Source organism: Pseudorca crassidens, chromosome 19 (genome assembly GCF_039906515.1).
Source record: "Pseudorca crassidens isolate mPseCra1 chromosome 19, mPseCra1.hap1, whole genome shotgun sequence".
Taxonomy (NCBI): domain Eukaryota; kingdom Metazoa; phylum Chordata; class Mammalia; order Artiodactyla; family Delphinidae; genus Pseudorca; species Pseudorca crassidens.
Window position 1 is genome coordinate 48,768,626 of NC_090314.1, and position 27,769 is coordinate 48,796,394.

At 44.9% G+C, this 27,769-nt stretch overlaps 1 protein-coding gene and 1 pseudogene across 10 annotated transcripts; both read left to right on the plus strand.

Moving 5' to 3' along the window:
- Positions 1-822: 822 nt before the first annotated feature.
- Positions 823-18,979, plus strand: METTL2A (methyltransferase 2A, tRNA N3-cytidine). 10 transcript variants are annotated; one of them, XM_067717480.1, is made up of 11 exons: positions 823-979; positions 1,186-1,277; positions 2,993-3,351; positions 4,449-4,498; positions 4,833-4,893; positions 6,353-6,492; positions 7,967-8,073; positions 9,503-9,568; positions 10,426-15,009; positions 16,592-18,802; positions 18,935-18,979. In XM_067717480.1, exons 1-9 carry the CDS (start codon positions 870-872, stop codon positions 10,578-10,580), a joined length of 1,140 nt encoding a protein of 379 aa, XP_067573581.1. In that variant the 5' UTR covers positions 823-869; the 3' UTR covers positions 10,581-15,009; positions 16,592-18,802; positions 18,935-18,979. The 10 variants fall into 10 exon arrangements, with proteins under 10 accessions (XP_067573581.1, XP_067573580.1, XP_067573579.1 ...); XM_067717479.1 differs by having other exon boundaries at positions 16,592-16,771; positions 18,620-18,979; XM_067717478.1 differs by having other exon boundaries at positions 16,592-18,979.
- On the plus strand, positions 12,169-27,769 carry LOC137211676 (serine/threonine-protein phosphatase 2A 55 kDa regulatory subunit B beta isoform-like; annotated as a pseudogene).

A 27,769-nucleotide genomic window follows, 5' to 3' on the forward strand; every position in this document is an offset into this window, starting at 1 on the left:
TAGTCATCACTCTTCTACTGGAAGTCTTCTTAATTAACCTTACCTTATGTTGACAGCACACTTTCTTCTTTTGAGAATCAGTTTGTAGTAATTATCAAAATAGAAATGTAAGGCTGAAAATGCATTAATATAACTACATATGTGTATGTATTACAATTCTGATTGTGCAAATAAGCTCTCATACAGATAATCCAAAAAGGTAGTTATATTTTTAAACTTGTCCTTGGATATTCGATTTCATCTGACGAATAAACCTCGTGTTCTCAGAATTCATTTCATATCCTCCCCCAGAAAATATATATATATAGTTCCACACTATTATATATATACTTTTTAAATATACATGTATACACATTTTTTTTTCCTTTTTCACACTGTGATAATCTGACTATAGAAGCTGGAAAACTGCCCTATTTCGTCACCCTGCTTGCTACCTTCCTCAATTATCTTGGTCATTAGCTCTACAGTGGAACTAGGTACCCTTAATTCTTAAAGTGATTCTAGATTTTTCCAGCCTTACAACTTAAGGGAAACTAGGGAACCTGTTAGAGGATCCCAGCATTAGAAAGGAGGCTCAAGTAGAACGTCTCCCACTTTTTCGCCGGCCTCTTCAGGGACAAACGACTCTGGGGCGACACCCCGCCACCTCTCCTTCCCCAAGGAGCCCCGCGCGACCCGACGGACCCCGAGCGCCGCCTGGATGCCCAATTCCAAGGCCGCCCCGCCCCCAGGGCCGCCCCGCCCCGCCCCTCCTCGCCTCGCCCCGCCTCCGTCTTTTCCCGCCCAGACCGCTCGCCTTCCGGAAGGGGGCGTGACCTCGCAGGAAGTGCTCGCGTTAGGGAAAGGTAGGGATTTCCGGCTCCGGTGTCATGGACGCCTCCTACACTGAAGGTGAACACACCGCGGTCTGCGGGAAGAGGCAGCAGTTTGGGAGCCGGTTTCTGAGCGACCCGGCGCGCGTCTTCCACCACAATGCCTGGTAACCGCCCTGCCCCTCGCCCGGCCTGCGGTTCGCCCTCTGTCCCGGCGCCGTGGAGCGCTCCGAGAAACCCTTGACCGCCGGCCAGAGTCCCGCTGCCCTGCTCGAGGCGCTCTCCTCCCACGGGAGAGGCGCTCCGGGGCCATGGACTCACCTACCCGCAGCGGGAACCTGAGGCCCCTAAGCTACCCGTTTGATTTTCTCAGGGACAGTGTGGAGTGGTCAGAAGAGCAGGCCGCGGCGGCGGAGAGGAAAGTCCAGGAGAACAGTACCCAGCGGGTGTGCCAGGAGAAACAAGGTGCGCCCAGGTGGGCCCACAGTGGTATAGACAGCCAGTACTGCTGGACGTGTTCTCCCGGAGAGGCCAGAGAACCGAGGCCGCCGGGTCTTTGTTAGTGGACTGATACAGAATTCGGAGGTAGAACGGGAGTGGAGGGGATGGGCAAGGATGGGAAAGGGCTGCGCCTTAAAATCTTGTTAGGGCGTAGAGCGTGTTTTGGTTTGGTTTTGGTTTTTTGTTTGGAAGAAGATAACCATCTTGATAGTATTTTCTAGTGATTTAAGTCTTTAATTATGTTGACTAGATCCTTGTTAATATGGCTGGCGTGTGGCAACCGTGTGGTCACATGATTGTCTTAGAGGGTGTATCGATACTTTCTCCATCATTACACTTCGCCTGAGGAAATGTTGCCATTAAAGCTAGATTCAAGTGGTCAGATTCTAAATATTGTTGGGGGGATGGCTAATGAGTAGTGAATTATGTGCCTTTTCTTTGTGTGATGGCTATGAGGATTTAGGGCTTCTGCCAAGGAAAGATGGATGAAGCAGAGTGGAAATAAGTCTGGCCAAAGAAAAAGAGGCCCCTTCTGCAGAGGTGGATGATTTCACTGCAACGTCTCCCTAGATACTAAAAAACTAGGACTGGTTGGGCCTGTGTCCTAAGTGACAATTGAAGGTAGCGCTAGGAATGGGAGAGTAGTACCCACTGAAAGAGTTCTGAACAACAATTAGAAGATTCCGGTTACAAAATATTCACCCTACATAGTTTGACAAAGACTAGATCAAAGCAAGTTAAGGTTGAAAGGGATTTTGAAAATCATATAGTCCAATATCCTCTTTTTACAGTTAAAGAATCTTGGACCTCAGGACATTAAGTGCCTTGCCCAGAGGTAAGCAGTTAGTAGTGGTGGAATTGAAATCCAGTTTCTCGGGTTTTTATTCTCCTACTACACTAGTCAAGGCCCTGTATTGGAAAAGAGCAGAAAACTGAAATCTAGTTATAAACCAGTGTTATCTCAAAAAAATAATAAATTAGTAAAAAGGAAAAACTGAAATCTAGGTCTGCTTACGTTAAACAGCAGCTTTCTTTTAAATAGTCCGTGCCTTAGTCTCTCCTGTACTCTATCATCAAATCTCTTCTCATCTGAAGACATTTTCCCCTCTTGTCAGCATTTTCTATTTCCATTTTTAGTCTCTATTAGTAGTAGAGAATTTATTTCTGGGCTCCACACTCTAAAGAATCACTGACAGAGGAACATAATGTAAAGAGCTACCTGTATCATAACCATTGATTTCACATGGGGAGTAACTGAAGAACCTGGGACGTTTAGCTTGTAAAAGAGGATTTAGAAGGGGAAATAATTGTCCTCAAATACAAAAGAGTTGTTCTCTTTGGCCCTGAGAAATAGTAGGACCTTTTGATCAGAAATGATTAGACAGATTTTTTGCTTAATGTTAGGATTTTCTAGTAGTTAAGAGCCATCCAAAGATGTGAGGGGAAATTTGATAGGTAGTAAGTTCTCTGGCAGAAGTTGAACTCCCTGGAAGGACAAGATACACAGCAAATTCAAGTGTGATAGGTGGTAGGACTAAATGACCACCAGCTCTGAGACTGTGGCTTTACTTGAATATAACTTTTAGTACAAATTTTGGTGAAGCAGGATGGTGATTTACACTATATACAGATAAAATATTGAGAGATGGTTCTTAAAATTCTTTCTTAACTATTTACAGTTGATTATGAGATCAATGCCAACAAATACTGGAATGACTTCTACAAAATCCATGAAAATGGGTTTTTCAAGGATAGACATTGGCTTTTTACTGAATTCCCAGAGCTGGCACCTAGCCAAAACCAAAATCACTTGAAGGCTTTGCTCTCAGAGAACAAGGGGAGTGAAGTACCTGTGTGTAGAAGCAGTGAGGATGGATCTGGTTTAATAATAGAAGCACAGCACAGTTGTTCTTCAGTCAGCCTTGGACGTAAAACACAGCCACCTCCTGTGGAAGAGAATGTAACTCAGAAACTCCGTCACCTGGAAATCTGTGCTGATGAGTTTCCTGGATCCTCAGCCACCTACCGAATACTGGAGGTAACCTCCCTTTATTATCCTGGTAGTGGGCTTAATGAGGCTGTCTTACTATGCACATAGGGTGGCAGTAGAGAGGCTGACCACCAAAGTAACTTCTGACTGATGAACCTGACTAGACTGGACCCTTATGTTGGCCTGGAAACACCTCCAGGTGTTTGAACTAATGAAATGCCCTAGATGCAGACCAGATAGCTGGTGGTCATGGCAAACAAAGACAGATCACCTGCTATTGGGAGCATTATATTGCATCCAGAAGTTGTAGCATCCTGCTGTACCTGCCATCTAGTAAAGAGTCCCAGGTCAGAAGACAACTTTTGTTACTTCTAAGATAGTTATGAGATGGAGAGGTTAGTTGCGGTGGTACCTACTCTCAATTGTGGGAGAATTCTTGTTTTCTCAGTTTGGATGTGTGGCAGAGGCTAGGCTAGACCTGAAAAAGTGCCTAGGGTGGCCACTGTAACAAATGTTCACAGAAGTGACAACACACTCCACCAGAAGCTGACTAGTTTTGGGACTGAGTCCTCTGGCATGACTTTGTGCTAGTCCCTTACCCAGCAGAATGGGACTTCTGCCTCTCTCTGCCTCATAGTTGTTACGGGGGTTAATTGAAGTAAGGTATGTAAAATGACTGAGAATAGTGTCTGGCACGCAGTAAGCCCTTAGTAAATGGTGCTGTTTTTATTATTACCACACGCAGCGCTGAATTTAGGACAGTGTTGCCATGGTCCTCCTTTCATGAATTTTTCAACCCAGTCTGCTAGAAACATTTTTCCAATAATGAAATAGTGGAGCTCAGTAAGAAAATGTTTTGTTTACAGGACCATTTGCCAAAACTCAGAAAGTAAAAGCAGCCCATGCCCTTTTTTCCAGACCATCTCCCTCCCGCTAGTGAAAGCCCGTGCTCTCATCTTTTATGGCTATCTCTTTAAGGGTTCCCGAGGTCAAGGGCAGGGAATGTCATGGGTACTATGTAGCTCTGGTCACTACACCTTCCCTAATACAATTAGACAAGATTATCCGTTGTTGATTATTTATCTAGCTTTAGGGAATTAATTCTTTGGAAAGTTCTGTGATTAATAGTTCATTTCTGTCTACAGGTTGGTTGTGGTGTGGGAAACACAGTCTTTCCAATTTTACAAACTAACAAGTAAGTTTGTTGTAAAGTTTAACTACATGACAGCAAAGAAGAGAAAAGTGAGGGGTTGTTGTTTCTTAGAACTCTTACTGCATCCAAGTGGTAATAGTGGTTATTGGGAATTGTGGGTTATAGGAGATTAGATATCTACATTATCCATTTATGGATTGTTTTGACTTAATTTTATTTATGAGTTATCTTTGTCATCAGGGAAATTAGTGGGCGTTAAACCTGTTGCATTGTTAATATATGGTACCTTCATATTTTAACTCTGCTACATAGGAAAGAGAATAGACATAGTACAGTTTGTAATCTAATTGTTCTGCTGTTTTTCTGCCCATTTCAGTGATCCAAGACTCTTTGTTTACTGTTGTGATTTTTCTTCCACAGCTGTAGAACTGGTCCAGGTAAGTGCAGTGCTCCTGTCACTAATTTTCACTGACTTAAAGGGGAAAGGGTCTGCTAAAAATCAAGGTCTCTAGCTATTTTCTTATTGTACTGTGGTCTGAAAGTAAAAGATGTACTGAAACAGCATGGAGTAGAGGAAAGGGCCAAATGTGAATACAGAATATGTTGCTTGCCTGCTGTGAAACTTTGGGCGGGTCTCTTGACCTACCCAAACTCATGTTTTAAGGATTAAAATGAGATGATTATTTCATTCAGGATTCTTTGAGTTACAAGTTACAGAAACTTCTAGACAAACTCAGCTAAAGGGATTGTCATAGAACTCAAGGGCGAAAAGTGTAGCCAGGACTAAAACTCAGCCCTGAAAAGGTGTCAGATACCAAAGGCAAACTGGCTGGCTGGTGAGATGTTGCCGCCCGCTCCTATCACAATACCTCCCTCAAGTTCACAGTGTCTTATCTCTCATTGCCCATTTGCCTTTTGTGTTGTTTTTTCTTTGCAGACCAGCTTTCTCTAATAAGTTTTTCCTGGTTTTGCATGTGGCCTTGGCCTCAGCATACTTGCCCCTCCCAGTCCCTTACAAGTCTCCCCTCTTCACGTGTTCCCAAAACCTCCCCTCAATGACAGTGTCTTGATTCCAAAGTCCCCAGAAAGTCTGATTGACTCAACCCAGCTGACAGTCTACTTGCCCTGTTTCAATTAGCTGTGGCCAATGAGGAACAAAGTCACATTTTTGGAGAAGAGAGATGTGGATAGGGAAGTTACCCTAAAAATGTGCGTGTTACAATAATGTATGATGCTCCTAGCATAGGAGCTCAGGAATTGGTAATAATTCTGGATTTTTTTTTTTTTTCTTCACTGCTTGGCTTGCAGGATCTAAGTTCCCTGACCAGGGATCGAACCCAGGCTCCTAACAGTGAAAGCATTCCCTAACTGGACTGCCAGGGAATTCCCACTTTTGGAACTATTCTTGCAAACCTATACCAGACGAATATTGAGGCTTATCCTTAGTTAATTTAATGATAATAAATTGTAGGTTAAATCTTCCACATCTAGAGAGAGAGATTTTCCTGGAGAATTCTATGATCTGTGTCATACGCTGTAGTAGGAGTTTAAATCATGCTTTTTCAGTACGTTTTGTTTTCCTCCTTATGAGGTTTCTCTTTGCCCTTTTGGTCACTTACCTTCCTGGTCATTTTCCAGTCCTCAGATCTGACTCCGCATCAGAATAAAGACTAAAATTAGAGGAGTTGGGAACATTCCATTTTAAGCATACCAGTTAGATTCCACAGGGTCCTAGAGTTGTTCCTGATTCTTACCCTAAGAGTAAGAATGTTTGCCATAATGGCAAGACTATCTCCTCAGTGGGAAGAGGCGGTGATTACGTTTAAAGCAAGATAGCTTTTCTTGAGGCTATGTGAACATTTTCTAACCTGTGTCCTCTCTTCCATCTGTCTGCAGACAAATTCAGCATATGATCCTTCTCGGTGTTTTGCCTTTGTTCACGACCTGTGTGATGAAGATAAGAGTTACCCAGTGCCCGGGGATAGTCTTGATGTCATCATCCTCATATTTGTTCTCTCAGCAATCATTCCAGACAAGTAAGTTTTAGATCCCTTAGCCAGTAGCATAGCAAAAACAAAGCTTTGGTCAGGGACCTGGATGTCAGAGTTGGAACCTAAATAAGAAGGATTTTATTAATGTTCTGATAGGCAGGAAGAAGCTCCTCCATCCTAGGAGCAGTAGGAGCTTCTCAACTATTTTTCTAAATTTGTCTTGGAGTCCAACTTCTGGTTTAGCATCTAAACCTCTGCTTGTTGACTGCAGTGCTCGGTTCTTCTCATGATTATGGTTTAACATCCCCAGAGAGTGAGGGGGCTGTCTTAGTGGGTATGTGGAAATTTCCTATTGACCATCACATAGCATGATGTCTTAGAACTGTGGATGCCACAGCTATTAGAGAACATCCCATTATTGGCCTTTTAAATGCTTTCAATAAAACAAGCTTATTAACAGCACAAAATTTACAGTGAAGTTTAACTCAGGTGTTCTCTGTTTAACTTCTTCAGAAAACTATAGTACAGGAGAATTCCGTAAAATCACGATTAGATAAAAGGAAAGTCGGTTGGTTTCCCCTAAAAGATACCATTAAAGTCTCCTAGACAGGCAGCCAGTTGTCCCGACGAAGGTGAAATACTGTCTCAAGGAGGCAGTAGCATTCGGGGCAGTTGCAGGGGGTGGGGGGGTGACTGACTTTCTCTAGCCCACATTTCCTCTAGGATAGCATTGTGTCATCTGACCTGACAGGGATATTGTGAGTGAGAAATAAAGGCAGGTGGAGGGCAGCCCAAACAGCCTGGCATGGTTTTAAACATTAATTGCAGAAGCTTACATGCTGTACACTTTTAAAAACTGATATGGACTGAAACAAAACATTAAAATTAAAAATTCATTATTCAGTATTTAAATAGACTTTCAAATGGTTTTTGTAAGTTTTAAGCATTTATACTTTTGCAGTGGTTAAAGCTGAAACCTGCACTGAGACTCTGTATATGGAAAGTGCAGTCAGAAGTGTAAAGCAGTCTGCCCAGAGTACTCATTTGCATACAGACTGTATCACCATGTAAATTGTAAGTTCTAGGTTCAGTCTTCATTTAACAGATGGAAGGATGCAGGCTGCATTCAAAGAGCTTGGGCCTAGTGGGGCAGGCAGATGGGTCAACTAGCAGTCTCCATACCGGGTGGTCAGGGGTCCTCTCAGATCCATGGGAGCCTGGTGTAGGATTGGCTTCCCCATGAGGAGTGGGAAGTGAATCAGGCAGAGAGCATATAACTTCCCCCACGGTGGACCTCTGCTGAAGAAGCAGGCCTCTTCAGACCTCTTCATACTGAAGGCAGTGGATCGGAGGCACAGTTGTGAGCAGGCAGCAGAAGGCACAGCAGAGGTTTGGGCATGTGCTCAGGTTATAACTGAAACAAGAGCGGAGGAGATTTCAGGGCTTTTCGGGATATGCTACAGGGGAGAGGAACCCTATCCTTAAAGAGATCTGATCTTCGTTCCCTGCTGCCCCACAGGATGCAGAACGCTATCAACAGGCTAAGCAGGCTTCTGAAGCCTGGAGGGATGATGCTTCTGCGAGATTATGGCCGCTATGACATGGCTCAGCTTCGGTTTAAAAAAGGTATTTTCCCACTATAATCAAAACAACGGTTTTGCCATAAGAATAGTCATACAAATTAGTGGAATAAAATAGAGACTCTCAAATTATATAGCTCCATACATAAAGCCATTTAATACATGATAAGGGTGGTATGTTTTTGAAGACTTGTATAATCTAGGCGTTAGGGAGGTCTTTTTTAGAAAAAGGCATTTGATTACATAAATAGTTTTTAAGTGTGGTATGGCAAAAGATGCCACTAAAGTTAAAAGACAAATGACAGATTGAGGACAAATATTTTCAGTTAAAGGAACAGATAAAGACAATGTCAGTGCTCTTCAAGCAGGGCTGTTGGCAAATTGATAAGGGAAAAGATCAGTGACCCACCAAAAAACAGACAAGAAGTGTTTTAGAGTTGATTTACTAAAGAGCAGATCCAAATGGCTGAAACCAAAATTTCAAGAAAATAAAAATAACAATGAGATAACCTATTGCTGGCTGATTCAGAGAAAGAGATACACTCTTCCATTATTGGTAGAAATAGAAATGGTTACAGCCTTTCTTTAAGCATCCTAGTGTTATCTCTCCAATCCAACAGTCCTTTTGGGATTTATTCAAGAACCAGCACATATTATGTGTATGATAAGCAAAATCTTGGAAACAAAGTGACTGCCTCTGGATAGGGGAATGTTGTGCATATCACATGAGATAGACCCCATACCACTGGTCTTGGGGGGGTTTCCATGCTATATTACCAAGTGAGAAAAGCAATGTGCACATGGGTATTTTAAACTTAATCCCATGTATAACAGTAACTGGGGAAAAATAAGATTATTTGGACATTCAAAAGGTATAGAAGGATTGATTACATATCAGGTTGTTAAATTGACAAGGTCAGGGGGCTTAGCAGCAGGAGGGGAAGTGTGTGTCTTTGATAAAAACAGTATATATGTGATCATATTTATGAATGTGCATGTGGGTACGTAGAGAGACATGCAAAAGGACAGTCACTAAAACAGGAATAGTGGCTGTCTCAGATTTCCTTAAACTTAGCTATATTCCTTGAGGTTTTTTTAAACGTGTTTTTAGAGGGGCAGAAGGCTGTTTAGAAAGTTGTTTCTGTTTTTAAACAAAGTGTATGCGCTATTTATTTAATCGGGGAGGGAGGGAAAAACAAGCTATTTTCATCATGAAACGGAACTGTAGAACAGGGGGCTGAGAATTGCATGTGTTAGCTAACACTGAAGTTTGATTATTCCCCTTGGGCTGCTCTTCTCCAAAGCACCATTCCTTTGTAGGAGAGAAATTGCAGATTCCTGCAAAGTACCAGTGTAACCAAGAAAAGGATCCGTTCTTGGCCCAAGAAATTGATATCTTGATGCACATTTGATTGGCAATGAAATTCAAAGAAGTGCTTTAAAGTTTCTCTGGTCTTTACCACACCACTCTGCAGGTCAGTGTCTGTCTGAAAATTTCTATGTGAGAGGCGATGGCACCAGAGTGTACTTCTTCACACAAGGTATGAAAGCACTCGTCTTTATGCTGACAGCCCCCACAGGGCCAGATTACATGTTCCTCCGTGTGCTTTCAGAAGTGAAATCATCTGGCCCCTTCTATCTTTCGCAGCCTCTTCTCTGCCCTTCCCCACCTCTCAGCCTACCTTCAGCCACCTTGAACCACTCACTGCTCCAAGTAGGCTCAGCTTGTCGGATCCTTCTGTCCCTCCTTTGCTCTTCTACTGGCTGCTCTTCCTCTCTATCACTTTGTCCAAAACAGGAACCTGCCCATTTTGCAAGACTCCACTGTAGCTGTTTCAGGCTCTAAGCTGGGTTGTACCTTAGGTGCACCTTAGTTACGGTGAACTCGTGGCCCCCTGGGTTCTAGGTATAACTCAGAACTGCTCTCCTCTGCTGCTTGTCCTGCTGCCGGTTTCCTCCTCCTCCAGTGCCTTATGAATACTTCATTCCTGGGCCGTTTGTCAGGTCACATACTTTTTTGAACCTTTAGTTAGCGATGGAACCTCTCTCCTAAAAAAAAAAAAAAAATGGCCTTGACATGCCATATATGTCAATTTTTGCATATAATTGTAAGGTGTACGTAGAACCCTAGAAAATTCTTTCTCATCAGCTAACTTTTAGAGAGGTTCTCCCTGTGGGTTCCAGGTTGCCATTCACTCATGGTTTGCCTTCCCCTACCTAAATGTGGACTTCCTGCTACCAAGCCACTACTGCATGTGTAACTAAACAATACTGCTCAAGCCATTTAAAATCTATAAATAAGGACAGCAATCTCACAGAGTGCCATTTAACGTGGGAAGTGGTAGGCACAGTGCTTTTTCTTCAGGGGAAAATATATAAACATCTCTTTCCAAACTAGATGAACTGGACGCACTTTTCACTACTGCTGGACTGGAAAAGGTTCAGAACCTGGTGGATCGCCGGTTGCAAGTGAATCGAGGGAAACAACTGACAATGTACCGAGTTTGGATTCAGTGCAAATATCGTAAGCCTCTTCTGTCCAGCACCAGCTGAGAGGCACCTGCTCCTGACAGGCGAGGTCATTGGGGCTTTTTAAAAAGAACGCCCACAAATGGTGTCTTGTAGATATTAAACCATTCAAGGATTCCAACAGATTTGAACCTAGGAAGAATTATTTTATATCAAGATTCTAACCATTTTTTATAAAGCAGAAACACACCATTGTAAAGCAATTATACTCCAATAAAGATGTTTTTAAAAAAACACAACAACAACAAAAAAAGATTCTAACCATTTTTGCTTCATATTTGTGAAGCCCTGTGGTATATACTTTTCTCATTTTTTTTTCTTACTTGGAGATCTCAAAGAATCTTTCTTGCCATTTTGTAACTTAATAGTTGAAATGTTATTCATGGGAATCAAAGAATTTATTTCCATGTGTAAGTATTATATATGATGAAGTGAATAACTAAGTTGCATTAAATTAGTTGGGGATTCAAATGCCTAGACTAAGAAATTGATACAAAGATGACTAAAGGCCTCATTCATTGGTCATCAGAGATACAAATTAGGAAGAATCACCTGTCTTTGGATATTGTCCTGACTCAAAAAAAGAGCATCAAAATACGGTGTCCTTGTTAAGTAGTTGGTCATGGTCTCTGCTTGACCTTAGTTCCATGGAATTTTAAGTACTGTTTCCCCATCTAAGTAACCTGCATCTAAAAAAATTAAAAGGATCTTCACTTTTAGCAAATTGTCTTTCTGTGTGTGCCCTTAAATGTTTGACTGAGAGACATTTTAGCCATTTCATTTCTGAATGTGAGCCTTTCATCCCTGTTAACTTTTTTAATGTGATCGCCCCCGTTGATGGTCCACAAACTATATGATGTGTTCTTCATTTTACTGAATTAAGAATTTTCAATTCTTCATTCCTACATTTTGGGTTTTTAACTCAAACTTTAATATTCTCATAATTGTTTATTTTATTTATAAAAATATAAGTCATAAGCATTTATTTTAATAATTCCAAACTTACAGAGAAGTACAGTACCAGAAATACTGTGAGAATAGTCAACTTTTTTCTGAATTGTTTTTTCTTTTTTTTTTGGCCACACTACATGACATGTGGGATCTTACTTCCCTGATTAGGAATTAAACCGGTGAACCCTGCAGTGGAAGCACGGAGTCTTAACCACTGGACCTCCAGGGAGGTCCCTTGAACCATTTTTTTTTTAAAGATTGAATTTTAGTTATTTTTGGCTGTGTTGGGTCTTCGTTGCTGCGTGCGGGCTTTCTCTAGTTGCAGCGAGCGGGGGCTACTCTTCATTGCGGTGCGCGGGCTTCTCACTGTGGTGGCTGCTCTTGTTGCGGAGCACAGGCTCTAGGAGCATGGGCTTCAGTAGTTGCAGTACCCAGGCTCAGCAGTTGTGGTTCACGGTCTCTAGAGCATAGGCTCAGTTGCTTCGCGGCATGTGGGATCTTTCCAGACCAGGGCTGGAACCCGTGTCCCCTGCATTGGCAGGTGGATTCTTAACCACTGCGCCACCAGGGAAGTCCCCTTGAATCATTTTTAAGAGTAAGTTGCAAGGTGATATCCCAACACTGCTGCATATTTTATACTGTGTAATTCGTGTAACTGAAGATGTTCTCCTATATCACTGAATATATCCATCAGAAGTGGATAATTAACATGGAAGTAGAAATTAACATGGAAATCCTACTATCCACAGGTAACCAAGTTTTCCCAATGGTCCCAATAATATCCTTTATCATCAAAAAAAAAAAGGCCTTCTGTTACATATAGTAGTCATTTCTCAGTCTCTCAGTCTGGAACAATCCTTGAAGTTTGTTTTCATGATCTTGACATTTGAAGATTACAGGCTATTTTGCAGACTGCCCTCAAATTTGAGGGTTTGTTAATGCCTCATGATTTGGTTCAAGTACATATTTTGGGCAGGAATATCAGAAGTGATGCTATTGTGATCCATGATTTTGATGAACCCTGGTGGTGGTGGTGTTAACTTTGATCACTTAATTGGGGTGGTGCCTGCTGGGTTTCTCCACTGAAAAGTTCCTAATAACTACTTTGTAGGGTAGTGCTTTGAGACTAAATATCCCATTCCTCGTTAAACTCTACCCCTTAGTTTAAGCATCTATTGCTGTTTCTTGGCTGAATTACTACTATGATGGCAGCCAAGTAATGTTTTTGAATCCCACATTCCTCCTATACTTATTGGTTGGCATTCTACCATAAGGAAGGCTTCCTTTTCTCTATTCATTTGCTTATGGACTCATGGGTTTGTTTTACTCAATGATTATTATATATTACTATCATTTTGATATTTTATGATATTGATGCTCATGTTGTCCCAGATTTGGCCAGTGGGAGCCCCTTCAAATGCTTCTGTGACCTTTTGATATGTGCAGGAAGCAGGAAGACTCTGCTTTTTTTTTTTAAATTTTTATTCATTTATTTAATTTTTGGCTGCATTGGGTCTTTGTTGCTACGTGGGGGCTACTCATTGTGGTGGTTTCTCTTTGTTGCAGAGCATGGGCTCTAGGTGCACGGGCTTCAGTAGTTGTGGCTCGCGGGCTCAGTAGTTGTGGCTCACGGGCTCTATAGAGCGCAGGCTCGGTAGTTATGGTGCATGGGCTTAGTTGCTCTGCAGTGTGTGGGATCTTCCTGAACCAGGGCTCGAACCCATTTACACTGCATTGGCAGGCAGATTCTTAACCACTGCGCCACCAGGGAAGTCCCAAGACTCAGGTTTTATACCTAGCTGCAAAGCACAAGGTAGGTGCTGGGAAGATGGAATAAAAACTGTTCCTGTTGTTATGAATGCTTTAGAGATGCTGAGGGAAGGTCTTTAGTGGATCATTTAATATATCTGTTCTTCATTTCAAAGGACAAATGAAATACCGTTCCAGCACTTCAAGCACAAGTTGTTCCAGGCTCACCTTGTACTTTCTCTGCCCCAGTCTGAACCAGCTATTTCCCCCAAGGAGTTCTAGTTTCTTTTACTAGAGCAAGGTATTTAGAAACCAAGCCAAGGGTGCTCATTGCTATTGTGGTGCCTATTCCCAGGCCCCCTCAGTGGATGGAGCTCAGGGATATATGTATATGTATACATACATGCATCTATATTTCTGTACTTAAATATATATTGAGGGCTTCCCTGGTGGCGCAGTAGTTGAGAGTCCGCCTGCTGATGCAGGGGACACGGGTTCGTGCCCCGGTCCGGGAAGATCCCACATGCCGTGGAGCGGCTGGGCCCGTGAGCCATGGCCGCTGAGCCTGTGCTCCACAACGGGCGAGGCCACGACAGTGAGAGGCCCGACAGTGAGAGGCCCGCGTACCGCAAAAAAAAAAAAACATATATATATGTTGAAAACCAGTTCAAACCAGTACCTTTGATTCCAATCCAACACCACAGGATTTATTCTAGTTTTTATTCTTTCTCTCTGTACTTGTTCTCTTTTCCAACAATCCCAAATGCCCACAATCCTCAACATATTGGGATAATCCAGTCATATGTAACCATTCTTTTGTCACCACACATGGATGCCCTCTCACCTCTTGGGCTCTTTGACACCCTCTCCAAGCCACTGTTTCCATCATTACCTCACCTAGTCACCCTCCTCACCCAGACACCCTCCTGCCCTGGATTCAGCACCCCACAGAGCCACCACAACCCCTCTGCCCCTGCACTAACACCTACCTTGCTTGGTTTCACCTGTTTTAAAAGGTAGGAGTAAAGGAGCGCCCATCTTTTCCATTGTAATGAATTTATTTAAAATGAAAACACTGGGGCTTTCCTGGTGGCGCAGTGGTTAGGAATCCGCCTGCCAATGCAGGAGACACGGGTTCAAGCCATGGTCCGGGAAGATCCCACATGTTGCGGAGCAACTAAGCCCGTGCACCACAACTACTGAGCCTGCGCTCTAGAGCCCACGAGCCACAACTACTGAAGCCCATGTGCCTAGAGCCCATGCTCCACAACAAGAGAAGCCACTGCAATGAGAAGTCTGCACCGCAATGAATAGTAGCCCCCGCTCGCTGCAACTGGCGAAAGACTACACGCAGCAACGAAGACCCAGTGCAGCCAAAAATAAATAAATTTTAAAAATAAAATGAAAACACTGAGTCACTGGAATGTATTTCATTTGTCTTTTGAAATGAAGAACAGCTTTATTAAATGATCCACTAAAGACCTTCCTTGCAGAAGTCCGCAAGGCTGTGATAGACTTCACCTCAGAGGTCACCTACGCCCAGCCAGCTGAGGGGGCATCTCCAACAAGGTCTCCATCCATGCAGCAGTGACGGGACTCCCAGCAGAGGAGGTGGTCTGCCTCAGTGCTGGCATCAACACCACTCGCTACAAGCTGATGGTGGCAGATACTGTGATTGAGAAATTTGCTTCAATTAAGAGTGAAATTGAGAAACTGAAGATGAACAAAGACCACTTAGAGAAGGTTTTACAAGGTGGGTCAGCAAAAGCCAAAGAATTAGCATATCCCATGTGCCAGGAGATGAAAAAATTGGTGGGACTTCTATAAGAAGGTTCAACTAGTCACAAAAAGGCTTTTCTATCTTTTGGTCTGTGCACTCCAGTAAAGGCAGCTTTCCTCACAAGAGAAAAATTATAGTTTGGGGACACTTAATTTGGTACACCTGATCATTGGCTTCATTTGATGAATAATGATTTGTAGCTTTCAAAAACAGAACAAGAAAACCTTCCTTTGGCATCGCTGAAGCATTTCAAAGCAACAGGAACAATTTTTATTCCATCATCCTAGTACCTGCCTTGTGCCTTGGGCTTAGGTATAAAAGTTGAGCCTTTTCCTCCCCCTCTCCCGCTCCCTGTACCTCTCTGCCACCTGCCAAGCTCTCTGACTCTTTATCTGTCAAGCTAACTTGAACTCTGTAAGGGACTTTGCATAATTTTTCAGCCTTGGAATCACTAATGGGGGGCAGAGGACAATTAAATATGGTTAGGGTAGATTAAAGTATGACCTCAGTGCCACTCAAAAAAATACAGACTGCCTGGACTATAAGTCTGACTCCAGTCTGACTCGATACTCTTTTTTTTGAATTTTATTTTTTTTACTTTTTTATACAGCAGGTTCTTATTATCTATTTTACACATATTAGTGTATATATGTCAATCCCAATCTCCCAATTCATGCCACTACCCCCCACCCCACCCCACCCCGCCACTTTCCCCCCTTGGTGTCCATACGTTTGTTCTCTACGTCTGTCTGACTCAATACTCTTAAAGAAGAAAAGTGCTTGTGTTGGCTGGGAAGGTAGCTCCACATGTGAAACTGCTCAGGAAGTTGTGTGGTTTAGATTCGAGTCTAGTAGAGAAGTGTTTCTGAAACTGATCTTCTTAAGTGGTGTTAATTTGGCTGAGGAGATAAATTCAACGTTGTTTGAAACATGAGGGACAGTTTAATTTGAGACAGGTGCACCAGAGCTATTAGAAGCCGTGTTCCTGAAGGTGGTGCCCAGGGTCAGGGTGTAACACTGTCACCTGGAGACCATGGGTTCTTACACCTCAGAAGTGATTCATCGCCCGATTTTGTGTGCTTCATCTTGAACCTGCCCTCTGCTAATGCTGTCAAATCTATGCAGTGGGTCCACTACCTGCCTTCGTGTGAGTTCATACTCTCTTGGCTCTGACTAGGAAATTAGGGCCTTGGAAACTTAGTAGGAAAAGGAAAATCTAATGTACTAAGACATCCTACTTTCCTCTAATTGATTCCTATCTTTGATTAAAGACGTTACTTTAGTAATAGTAGGGGGTTCTATCTGTGGCTTAAAAGATGAACTCAGGACAAACCGCTTCTTTCACTCTTCACAAAGGCCTTTTTTTGGTTTGTGGCTGCAGCTGCTATTTTCAGTGCCGGGCTGCATCGATGCGTTGCACATTTTTATATGCTTCTTAATTTGGCGTGCAGGTTGATTTGGGAGCCTGGGTTGAGAGGTGGGAGGAGTGCTGGTGATGAATTTTGCGAGTAAAAACACCAAAATGGTGTGTCACAGCCACCTCACTTTACTCCAGTGAATTTCTAGGTGCAAGATTGGATATCGATTGTCTCTTGACTGTAGTCAGTGGACTGTACTACATGACCAGGTTACAGGACAAACAGCCACAGTCAGATTCCATGCTCCAGTGGGGGCCCTGAGACACAGTAGCCAGTAACCTTGACCAAGGGCTCAAACTTGGCATCTTCACCCTGAGGTAAGCCCCAAATTGCATTCATTCATTCACCCCCCACCTTCCTTTCTCCATTAAAACTTAAAATATCCAGGAATTCCCTGGTGGTCCAGTGGTTAGGACTCCATGCTTTCACTGCTGAGGTCCCAGGTTCAATCCCTAGTTGGGGAACTAAGCCCACGGCGCAGCAAAAAAAAAAAAAAATCCTTAGAAGGAGCCACACTTTAAACACTTCCACGGGGAGGAGCAGGACTGGAGAAAGGCCTCATGTCCTGTGCCGCCAGTGAGCCCCCCATGCCCTGCTCAGCCTTGCTTCCCATTGCTCAGCATTTATTGGGTGATTAAGGCTGACACTCAGTGGAGCTCAGGAAATGATGAATTCCTTGGGGGAACTTTGTATTCTCAGCACTTAGCCGAGTAGCCAGCACCTGGCCCACGGTCGTGCACGATGCATGAGGACTGAATGACTAAATAGCTTTTTCCTGCCATGCCCCCACCCCCGACAACAGACATGCATTGGCACACAGTTTGTATTTAACTTCAGAAGACCGTAGCGTACAGGACTGTGGTTGCAAGTATCAGCAGCTCAAGCTGGCTTAAGGGAGAAAACAGAAGGTAGGAGGACACAGAGTGTCTCATGGACGCCCAGGCAGAAAGGTAGAGGGGCCTCAGGAGCCCTGGGAAGTGTGTACTCACCAGCACTCCCCAGTCTGGCCAAGGACCTTCCCTGCTCCTTGGTCCACTTGTAGGAGGCGACCATCAACCCTAAGGCTTGATGTCTCTGTAATATGAGTGTGTTTCTCTGTGTGTGTGTGTGTTTGCACGCGCACACACAGTTAGGAGTAAGCAGTTGCCAGAATGGGTTTACAGACCAAGCAGAGTCCCCAAAAGGCATCCACAGAGCACCCTTTATGTGACATCTGGGCACCACCATTATTTACTTGATCTTTTAAAATTACATTCTTAAATTTATTTTTAAAGGAAACAATATCACTGTGATAAATGTAAAATAAGTATTTGTCCTGAACAAAAGTATTTTTAAAAAATAAATACAATGAAAACGAGAATAATATAAGTTCTATCTGGATCCCATTGCTGGTCAAAAGCTCTGAGCCCCAGGCCTGGAAACACCGCAGTGGACAGAGCAGAGTCACAGCTCTCTCGGAGCTCACACTTAAATGGGGCGATTCCAACAGTAAACCTATAAAACATGAGTCAGGTGGGCATATGCCAGGAAGAATCGAGCAGGGTAGGGAGGATAGAGAGGTGACACGGAGTAGGGGAAAGGGCCCTCTGAGGTGGGATGGGCAGAGAAGATCTCCTGGAGGAGGTGACATTTTTCATGGGATGTGTGGAGGCAGGGCCTTCAAGGCAGAAGGAACGGCCACTGCAAAGGCCTAAGGATCTTGGTAGACTCCACCCCACGGCATGGGCAACACTGCATCACAAATAGAAGCTTAGGGGACCATTGCTCACTCTTGTAATAAAAGTATCTGCCTTTAGCACCTTTTAATAAGCATATTACTAGGAGTTCGCTGGTGGTCCAGTGGTTAAGACTCCACCTTCCAATGCAGGGGACTCAAGTTCGATCCCTGGTCGGGGAACTAAGATCACACATGCCGCGGGGCAACTAAGCCTGCCTGCTCTACAGCCCGCGCGCCACAACTAGAGAGCCCTGCATGCCGCAACTATCGATTAATTTAAAAAACTAATTAATAAGAGTATTACCCAAGTGCACTAAGAAATTAGAGAGAATGATTACTTTTCTCCTTCAGACCCTCAGGTCCAGGATCTGGATTCTTCTCGGTTCATTTAGGGACAATTAAAATTATGAAGGCAGCCCAACTCACGAGAGTCTCTTATATAAACCAGGATTATTGATCTGTGATCTGAGGCATACCTGACAAGCCAAGGGGATCTCCCCAGGAAAGGAAGCTGCTTGAGAAACTGAAGATCAGAAGTTGATTGCTAAGAATACACCAGAGCCTCAGAGTCAGTGGCACAAAGAGAGGCTTCTGTCAAGCCGTGGCTGTCCCGAATCCCCTGTCTGCACGGGTGAGGCAACCACTGAGCAGATCTGTAGTAACACTACCTGGCATTTGTTTAGACCTTAATACTCTAAAAAGGCTTTTCATATGTTTAATCCTCACAGCACCCCTGTGAAGTATAATTATCTCCTTTTTACAGTTGAGGAAATCTGAAGTTCGGGGAGAATAAATGGTTTACCAAGGTCAGAGGACTAGTGTTAATCATAAGGTAATTAGCCTAAGATTAAGGAGGGGTGGTTTGATATAAATGATATTTGACATAATATAGGGGGTTAAACATTCTTGGCTCCAACCAACTGTGCCTGCCCGGGAACATGTCACACCTGCTCAGAGGTTAACCCTATTGTGAGAAGGAGAGATTCCCGGGCCCCATCTGCCCCAGATCTCCCAAGGGAAAGAAGAACACTGCAACTGTCAGAAGTGTAATCAAAAGTCCATGAAATCAGTTACATAAATTATGTTGGTTTTGCAACATTGTACAGTTTGCAACATTTTCATCAAAATAGAAAATTTTAACCCACCACCTTTACCGTGTGTCCTGTGGCCCTGCCTGCGAGGTGAGGCTCAGCCTGGGGTGAAAGGAGGACCTGGATTCCGTGCCTCATCTTCCCAAGGGTCTCCACTGGGTTGGGACCAGTGTCATGGACCGTGTCCTGTTGAGTGGCACCATGCTCGTGCTCAGAAGGGCCCTCACCAGGTTCAATGCTCTGCTGTCACCATCTTGAAATTCTTAACAATTTTTTAACAAGGGCCCCGATCCTGCTGCTGCTTCTTCCTTGCTGCTTTTCCTCCCTCTTTCTCCTTCCCCAGGAAAAAGGGGTCTTCTCTTCCCATCTTGTCAGCTGGTCCTTGGTGGCCCTAGGTTGGGCCTTTCACCCAGGGCAGGACCCCCTGCCTGCCTTGGCTCTTTCTGCCTTTCCAAGCCCCTCCCCCCCATCAGGAGGGCCTTCCAGGCATACCAAGCCTGGACCTGCACAGCTCACTGCTCCTGCTGGAAGGGCCCTCCGCGCACCCTATCTCCTCACAGCCGCTACCATCTCCTCATTCAGGGCTCAGCTGCAACATCCCCCCTCTGAGACTCCTTTCCCACCAACAACCTTGACCAGTGTCACCGCCACTCCTCAGAGCCCTCCTGTGCCCTCACTCATGCCACATTATGAGGCTTTATTGTATTCCTGACACCTGGAACTATTATTTGTTTATTGTCTGCCTCCTGCCTCTAGACTATAAGCTCCTTGGGTTCAAGAGACTTTGTCAACTTTGTGCACAGTTGTATCCTCAGTACCTACAATGGTGTCCTGCACATAGTTGGTGCTCAATAAATACTTACTGTGTGGGTGAGTGCACAGAGGTGCTGGTTCCACAGAGAGATCAGGCATCAAAGTGAGGAAAGTCAAGTTCTGGCATCTAATCCAGCAGGAAATAGTGGGGCTGGAGATGGAAGCCCAAACTGGTAGCCCAGGGCCTGTGGACAGAAGTTGCCCTGTAAATGTTTCTCAGGAGCCAGGCATACCTGGGAAAGAGTAGGGAGTAAGAGCCCACAAGAGAGCAAAGCTGCTCATCTCCCCAAGGGAAGGGGCCCACTCAGGGTGGTTTCATGGTACAGAGATTGCAACAGAGTGAGCAAGCTGATCCACTTTGAATCTTTAAATGCCACCAACACTTGGATAATTCCCAAATCTATGTCACGAGCTAGGGATCTCACCTGATCCTTGAACTAGTTTATCTAAATACCTCCTGATGTCTCTCTCCCCTAGAAGGCCCTCAGGCACCTCAAACTCTGTCTGTCTGTCCAAAGCAACTCATAAGAGCACAGACCAGGATGGAAATCCTGGAGTCACTAATTCATTTGTGCTCTGCATCATCTTGGCTCAGTGACCAGATTCCTCTCAGTTTCCTCAACTGTCAGTCAGGTATGAACAATAATAATCATCCAGCAGCCCAAGCGGCCCCCATAACTCCATCCTAACTCCTTGAGGGGACAGCATTGAGAGCCAGCCTCTGTGGGCTATTATGTATTTATAAGGCTAGTTTGCGCAAGGCACGCTTTATCGTATGTTGTGTATTTAGCAGTTATATAGATGGTATGTCCCTTGGCGACTTTTGCCTAGAGAGAATAACCATGTGTCCCTGAGTCTTGATAAGATTGTAGCAAGAAGCATTAATCTACATCTCTCAAGTCTCAAAGAACAGTTAAGAGGAGATAAAACCTTCGAGCTTTCAGTGAGTTTCAGGTTGTTGCCCTCAGCCAGAGTCAGCTTCTTCATGAGGCACAGGGCACAATCTCCTCTACAGTGCATTGACTTGGGCCCACAATACTTTCAGGGGCCCTTGAAAACGTTTTAATTTGTTTTATTTTAAAACCAGAAGAGGGGAATTCCCTGGTTTTCCAGTGGTTAGGACTTCGTGCTTTTACTGGAGGGCCCAGGTTCAATCCCTGCTCGGGGAACTAAGATCCCACAAGCCCGCAAGCCGCCTGGTGCAGCCAAAGATTAAAAAAAAAAAAATTTTAGTAAATTAAAAAAAAAAAACAGAAGGAAAAAATGAATAGTTGGAAATGAATATATGATAATGAAGGCAGCCTAGGTTATGTTTGTTTTTATACCAATACATTTATTAAAAAAAAAAAATTGGCGGCTTCCCTGGTGGTGCAGTGGTTGAGAGTCTGCCTGCTGATGCAGGGGACACGGGTTCATGCCCCGGTCTGGGAAGATCCCACATGCCGCGGAGCGGCTGGGCCCGTGAGCCATGGCCGCTGAGCCTGCGCATCCGGAGCCTGTGCTCTGCAACGGGAGAGGCCACAACAGTGAGAGGCCTGCGTACCGCAAAAAAAAAAAAAAATTTTTAATGAATGGAGGAAAGGGCTCATGAAATCAAAAGTGCCCAGAGCCCATGAAAGTCACAGTGTGACTAGGCCCCTCAGGTGGCATCAGCCTCCCAGATGGAGGGGCAGAGTTGATGGAGGTAGATGTGAGTGAACCCCTCACTCTACCTTCCCCCTCTGCCCAGCCCACACTGTGTCTCAGGGAAACATCTGTGGAGAGAATTGTTGTGTAAAGTCTTTAGCATTTCTGTATGCATATAGGGCAGTCTAACTGTTTGAGCAAAGTCTCAGTGGGTCAGGAATTTGGGACGGTGGCATCCGTGGTATCGAGGAAAAAATCCAGGCTTTTTACATTTATTTGTACAGAAGTGACTTCCATAAATGGCATTTTCCTGGAGCACAGAAGAGCAGGACTTCTCGGGAGGATGTTACAGAGCAGGTAAACCTTGGGCAGGGTCTTGGAAGATGAGTTTACCAAGTGGATGGGGATGGGATGATGGTGTCCAGCCAAAGAAATGGAATTTCACAAAGACCCATTTATGGGGGAAGAGCAGCAAATGGACAGGATCGTGGCTGTTCTGGAAGGATGGTACATGGGACAGTTCTCTGAGAAAGAAATGGAAAATTTTATTGGAGCTAACCTGAGGATTATAACCCTGGAGACAGTCTTTCAGAAAACTCTGAGGACTGTTCCATCAGTTAGAGGTCAAAGCACAGTTATATAAGTTTTTGAGACAAAGGGTCCTACATCAAATGACGTAGTATTGACAGTTGACACAATCCAGACCTACACATGCACAGTGAGTAGTGGGTCGTGGGTCATTGTGGCCCCCTACAAGATTAAGAAGGAAGGTTATTGCTTAAGAAGGTCTGGTTGATGCAGATGCACACTACACACTAAAGGGGAGAGAGGAGGCCCAAACAGGCAAAGAAAAATTTTGTTTAAATTTTTCTCGTCTTGCCATAGAATATGAATTTTACTTCATCAATGCCATAAGTAGGGCTTCAATCCAGAGAAGAAGGAAGAGACTTCAGGGTATGGAAGGAGAGCCTCCCAGTTTGAGCCACCCACAGCCATCCTGTGGGGCCATCCTGTGGGGCCATCTAGCAGCCAGATACAAATCTGAAACCAAGAAATTGGTGGGAAAGGATTTCAGTTAGGGAATCACCCGCATAAACGTGGTGGTTGGTTGAAGCCATTGCAGTGGGTGATATCTCAGTGAGAGCCGAAAAAAAAAAAAAAAAATGGGAGAAAGAATCCAGATATACAATGAAAAAGCAGAAGCGGTGGAAGGTGAGGATCCGTTCAAGGTTCATGGCTGGAGATTGACCAGGGAGGCGACAACAGAGCCGATGGAGGCTAACAGTGGTTGTCCTCAGCTGGTGTAATCCTGTTTTTTTTCCCCCTTGTTATTTTCTGTATTTTTTAACTCTTTTATCAGTAAGTATATATTGCCCTTTTTGGCTAAAATAGACATTTTATTGGAAAAATAAAAGGGGTAGTTCCCAATAGGTTAAGCGCTGCTGAGAGGCCAAGCGCACTGAAGGCTGAGCAGACTTAGAGACATTGCCCACCTTCTTCCCCCAAAACCGCTCCCCTGCCCCAAACCTCCAACCCCCAGGGGAACCAGTGCAACTCCTGGCAGCCGTGTTTTCCTCCCAGTGACCTGTTCTTGGCCACAGATGATTGGACAAGGGTGTTCATGTGATACCAGCTAAGCCAATCAGAGCCCTCCCCAGGAGATTGCCTGGAGAGGGCGGCGTGAGCTTAGAGCCGGGGCGAACTCCAACAGGCAGGCCGACCTTGAGACCCAGGGTAAGGGCGTAGCAGCCAGAGGGGAGAGCCTGTAGAAACAAAAGGGCCGAGGGGGTAAAGCCTGGGTATTTAAGGAACTAAGTGGAGGCCAGGGTAGGGTCACCGGAAAGAATGGTGGAGTAGATTGGAGAAAGCCAGGACTAGACCACCAAGGGCCTCAGAAACCCCGCTGAGTTGGGGGTTTTCTCATTACAAGGAGAAGCTGTTGGAGGGTTTTAAAAAGAGGGAGTGGTCTGACCTGAATTACAATTTTAAAAGATTAGCAATGCTGGAAAATGTGCCGGTGGGGGGGGGGGCAAGCGTAAGGAGCAGTTTGGAGGCTCCCGCGCTATGCAGACCCCTGAGGGTGGACCAGACGTCAGAGGCGGCGGGGAAGATGCAGGGAGCAGGGGTCCAGACAAGACCCAGTGGTTGGGGGGCTGGTGAGGGAAGGGTGGAATCGGGGCAGATGATAGGTGAGGGGGATGCTGTTATTGAGATGGGAAAGAAGGGAAGACGTTAAGACCTCAGTTTGGACATGTTAAGTTTGAGATGTTGATGGCCCGTCACAGGGGAGATGCTGAGAAGAAAGCAGTGGGGTACATCAGTCTGGAGTTGGGGGATGTCAGAGCTTGGATGCTGGAAATATGGGTGGCATCAGCATGCAGCTGGTGTTAAAGCCACCAGCCTAGATGAGACCACCTGGGAACTGGAGAGAAGAGGCCCAGCACAAAGGCCTGGGGTCCCCCAACATTCACAGGACTGGTAGAGGGGACGGAGCAAGGAAGGGAGGGGGGGAACCGAATGTGTTTTGACCCAGAAGCCCACATTGGAGACTGCCCTGGGTTACCCCCCTGCCAAGGCCAGAGAGGGCTTTTTAGATTTGGTAAAGAAGTCACCCGACTTTGAACACTCTGGGTGGAGTGGTGGATCTGAAAGTTAAATTGGGGTGGGCCTCTTCCCTGAATGAAAGCTGGATTAAAAAGTAGCTATGGGGGGCTTCCCTGGTGGCGCGGTGGTTGGGAGTCCGCCTGCCGATGCAGGGGACGTGGGTTCGTGCCCCGGTCCGGGAGGATGCCACATGCCGCGGCCATGGCCGCTGGTCCTGCGCGTCCGGAGCCTGTGTTCTGCGGCGGGAGAGGCCACAGAAGTGAGAGGCCCGCGTACCGCAAAAAAGAAGAAAGAAAAAAAAAAAAAGGTAGCTATGGGGCTTCCCTGGTGGCGCGGTGGTTGGGAGTCCGCCTGCCGATGCAGGGGACGCGGGTTCTGTGTCCCGGTCCGGGAAGATTCCACATGCCGCGGAGCGGAGGCCACAACAGTGAGAGGCCCGCGTACCGCAAAAAAAAAAAAAAAAAAAAAGTATCTATGGAGGACCTTTTGGGGGCAAATGAAGAAATATGAAAATGGACTTTATATTAGATTATTGTATCAGCATTTAATTTCTTGGGTGTGATAATGGTATGTGGTTATGAAACAGGGGGAAGGGGCTTCCCTGGCGATCCAGTGGTTAAGACTCCACACTTACACTGCAGGGGGCGGGGTTTCATTCCCTGGTGGGGGAACTAAGATTCCACATGTCACGTGGTGCAGCCAAAAAAAAGAAACAGGAGGGAAGAGGGCAGGGCACAACCTTTAAAAGAATGACATAGCTGTTGAAGATACCACAAAAACTGGTTAGAACTGATTAGGCCCAAGCTGGTGGAAGATTCCACTTCCAGTAGACCTTGAGTCTCATTATACGCTCATTGTAATACATTAGCATCTAAATGGCACACTCGCGGGCACCAGGATCGTTCTGAGGCTAACCATAAAGGGCTAAAAAGTGGGCAGTGGCCCAATTCTTGGAAACCCCTGCCCTCCCCCGCCAAATAGTTGGAATAATTCTCCCACTTTTATGGGCTGGGTAATTGCATAATTAGCCTATGTAATTATCCAGCCCATAAAACTAACCACCCCAGGGAATTCCCTGGCAGTCCAGTGGTTAGGACTCCACGCTTTCACTGCCTTGGCCTGGGTTCAATACCTGGTCGCGTAACTAAGATCCCGCAAGCCATGTGGCAAAAAAAAACAACAGCCTAAACTAACCACCCCATATTTTGGGGTCGCTCTTGCCTTTTGAGGAAGACTGCATTCTGTCTATGGAATGTGTATCTCTCTAAATAAATCCACTTCTTACCTATCACTTTGCCTCTTGCTGAATTACTTCTGCACTGAGACATAAAGAATCTGAGCTTCATTAAGTCCTGAGACCTGGTGTGTGATCTCAATTAAAAGACAGTGGGTTCGAGTCCCAGCCCATGGGTTCGAGTCCCATCTGCGTTGTGCAGTTTCAGTTAACGTGAGAGAGGTCTGGTTCTTAGGAGACACATGTTGTAGTATTGTAGTATTTAGGGGTGAGGGAGCAAGATGCCTGAAAGTTTTCCAGTGGTTCAACAATAACAAACTATACATATATATCTGTATATGTTACATATAATATATGTAATATTTATATAAATTGTATTTATGTTATATATAGGTATATACATAGGTATATACATAGTTTATATATAGGTATTAGATTTATATATAGTTTATATGTATCTATTAGAGAGAGAGAGACAGCATATGTGGCAAAATGCTAATTGGAAAATCTAGGTGGGGGGCTGTTTTAACACTTTTTCAACTTTCCTGTAGGCTTAAATTTTTCCTAGGGACTTCCCTGGCAGTCGGATGGTTAAGACTCCACACTTCCACTGCAGAAGCCCTGGTGGCGCAGTGGTTAAGAATCTGCCTGCCAGTGCGGGGGACACGGGTTCAAGCCCCGCTCCGGGAAGATCCAACATGCCGCGGAGCAACTAAGCCTGTGCACCACAACTACTGAGCCTGCGCTCTAGAGCCCACGAGTCGCAACTACTGAAGCCCGTGTGCCTAGAGCTCGTGCTCGGCAACAAGAGAAGACACCGCAATGAGAAAGCCAGTCACCGCAACGAAAATCGCCACAACTAGAGAAAGCCCGCGCGCAGCAGCAAAGATCCAAGGCAGCCAAAAATAAAATAAATAAATAAATTTTAAAAAGAAGAAAAAAAGAAAAAAAAATAGAAAGAGTGAACTGGCAGGGCTGTGCTCCCACCCTGTTTGTCGTTTGGCTTGAGGCGTCCCAGCACCGGAGCCTGCAGGTTGTTGGGTGGTGCGGGGGTGGCGGCCTCCAAGAGAGCTCACGCAGATGACTGGTCCCCAGTGCCTCTGCCACCAGTGTCCTTGCCCCCACAGTGAACCACAGCTGCCCCCCACACCCCTTGCTTCCCCGGAGACCCTCCATGACCAGTTTTTGAAGAGCCGGAAGATCCAGGCAACAGGTCGTTATTCTCTGAAATTATCTCTCCGATTTCGGATGTGAAGTTCAGCCACAGTGGGAGGTATATCATGACCAGAGACTATCTGACCATCAAAGTTTGGGATCTCAACATGGAAAACCGCCCCACTGAGACTTACCTGGTTCACAGCTACCTCTGCAGCAGGCTGTGCTCCCTCTACAAAAATGACTGCATTTTTGATAACTTTGAGTGTGTGTGGAATGGGTCAGACAGTGTCATTATAACAGGCTCCTACAACAACTTCTTCAGGATGTTTGACCGAAACAGCAAGTGTGATGTTACTCGAGGCCTTGAGGGAAAACAGCAAACCCCAAGCTATCCTAAAACTGAGCAGTGTGCGTGAGGGGCAAGCAGAGAAAAGACGAGATCAGTGTCGACAGTCTGGACTTTAGCAAAAAGATCTTGCATACAGCTTGGCATTTTTCAGAAGATATTGTAGCAGTGATAGCTACAAATAACCTATATATATTCCAGGACAAAGTAACTAGGAGGACACGTTATTAATAATCTCACATACTGAGTTTTAGTCAAACACTTGTTAAAAATATTTTTATTTTATTTTTTTTGGCCGCACGGCATGTGGGATCTTAGTTCCCCGACCAGGGATCAAACCCACGTACGCTGCAGTGGAATCACGGAGTCTTAACCACTGAACTGCCAGGGAAGTCCCTCAAACACGTTTTTTAAATGTTTCTTTGGGTGTTCATTTGATGCATCGACCTTAATTTCCTTCTTTGTAATAGAATTCAGTTGGAGTCCAACTTTCCCAAATCCCAAGTTCTAAGAAACTTTTGTCAAACCCGATAGGTTCTGGGACACTTCTGTTTAGAATTGAGAGCTGCCAGCTAACAGTAGGTCTTCCATAGTTGATTTGAATTTCTGATGCTTTTATTGCCCTGTTTTCTCTGGTGGGTCCAGTGTTTTGTTTCTAGGTGTCTGCTGAGGTAAAATGAAATTGTAGTATTTAAAGAGAAAAGAGAGAAGTTTTTTTAAATTAAG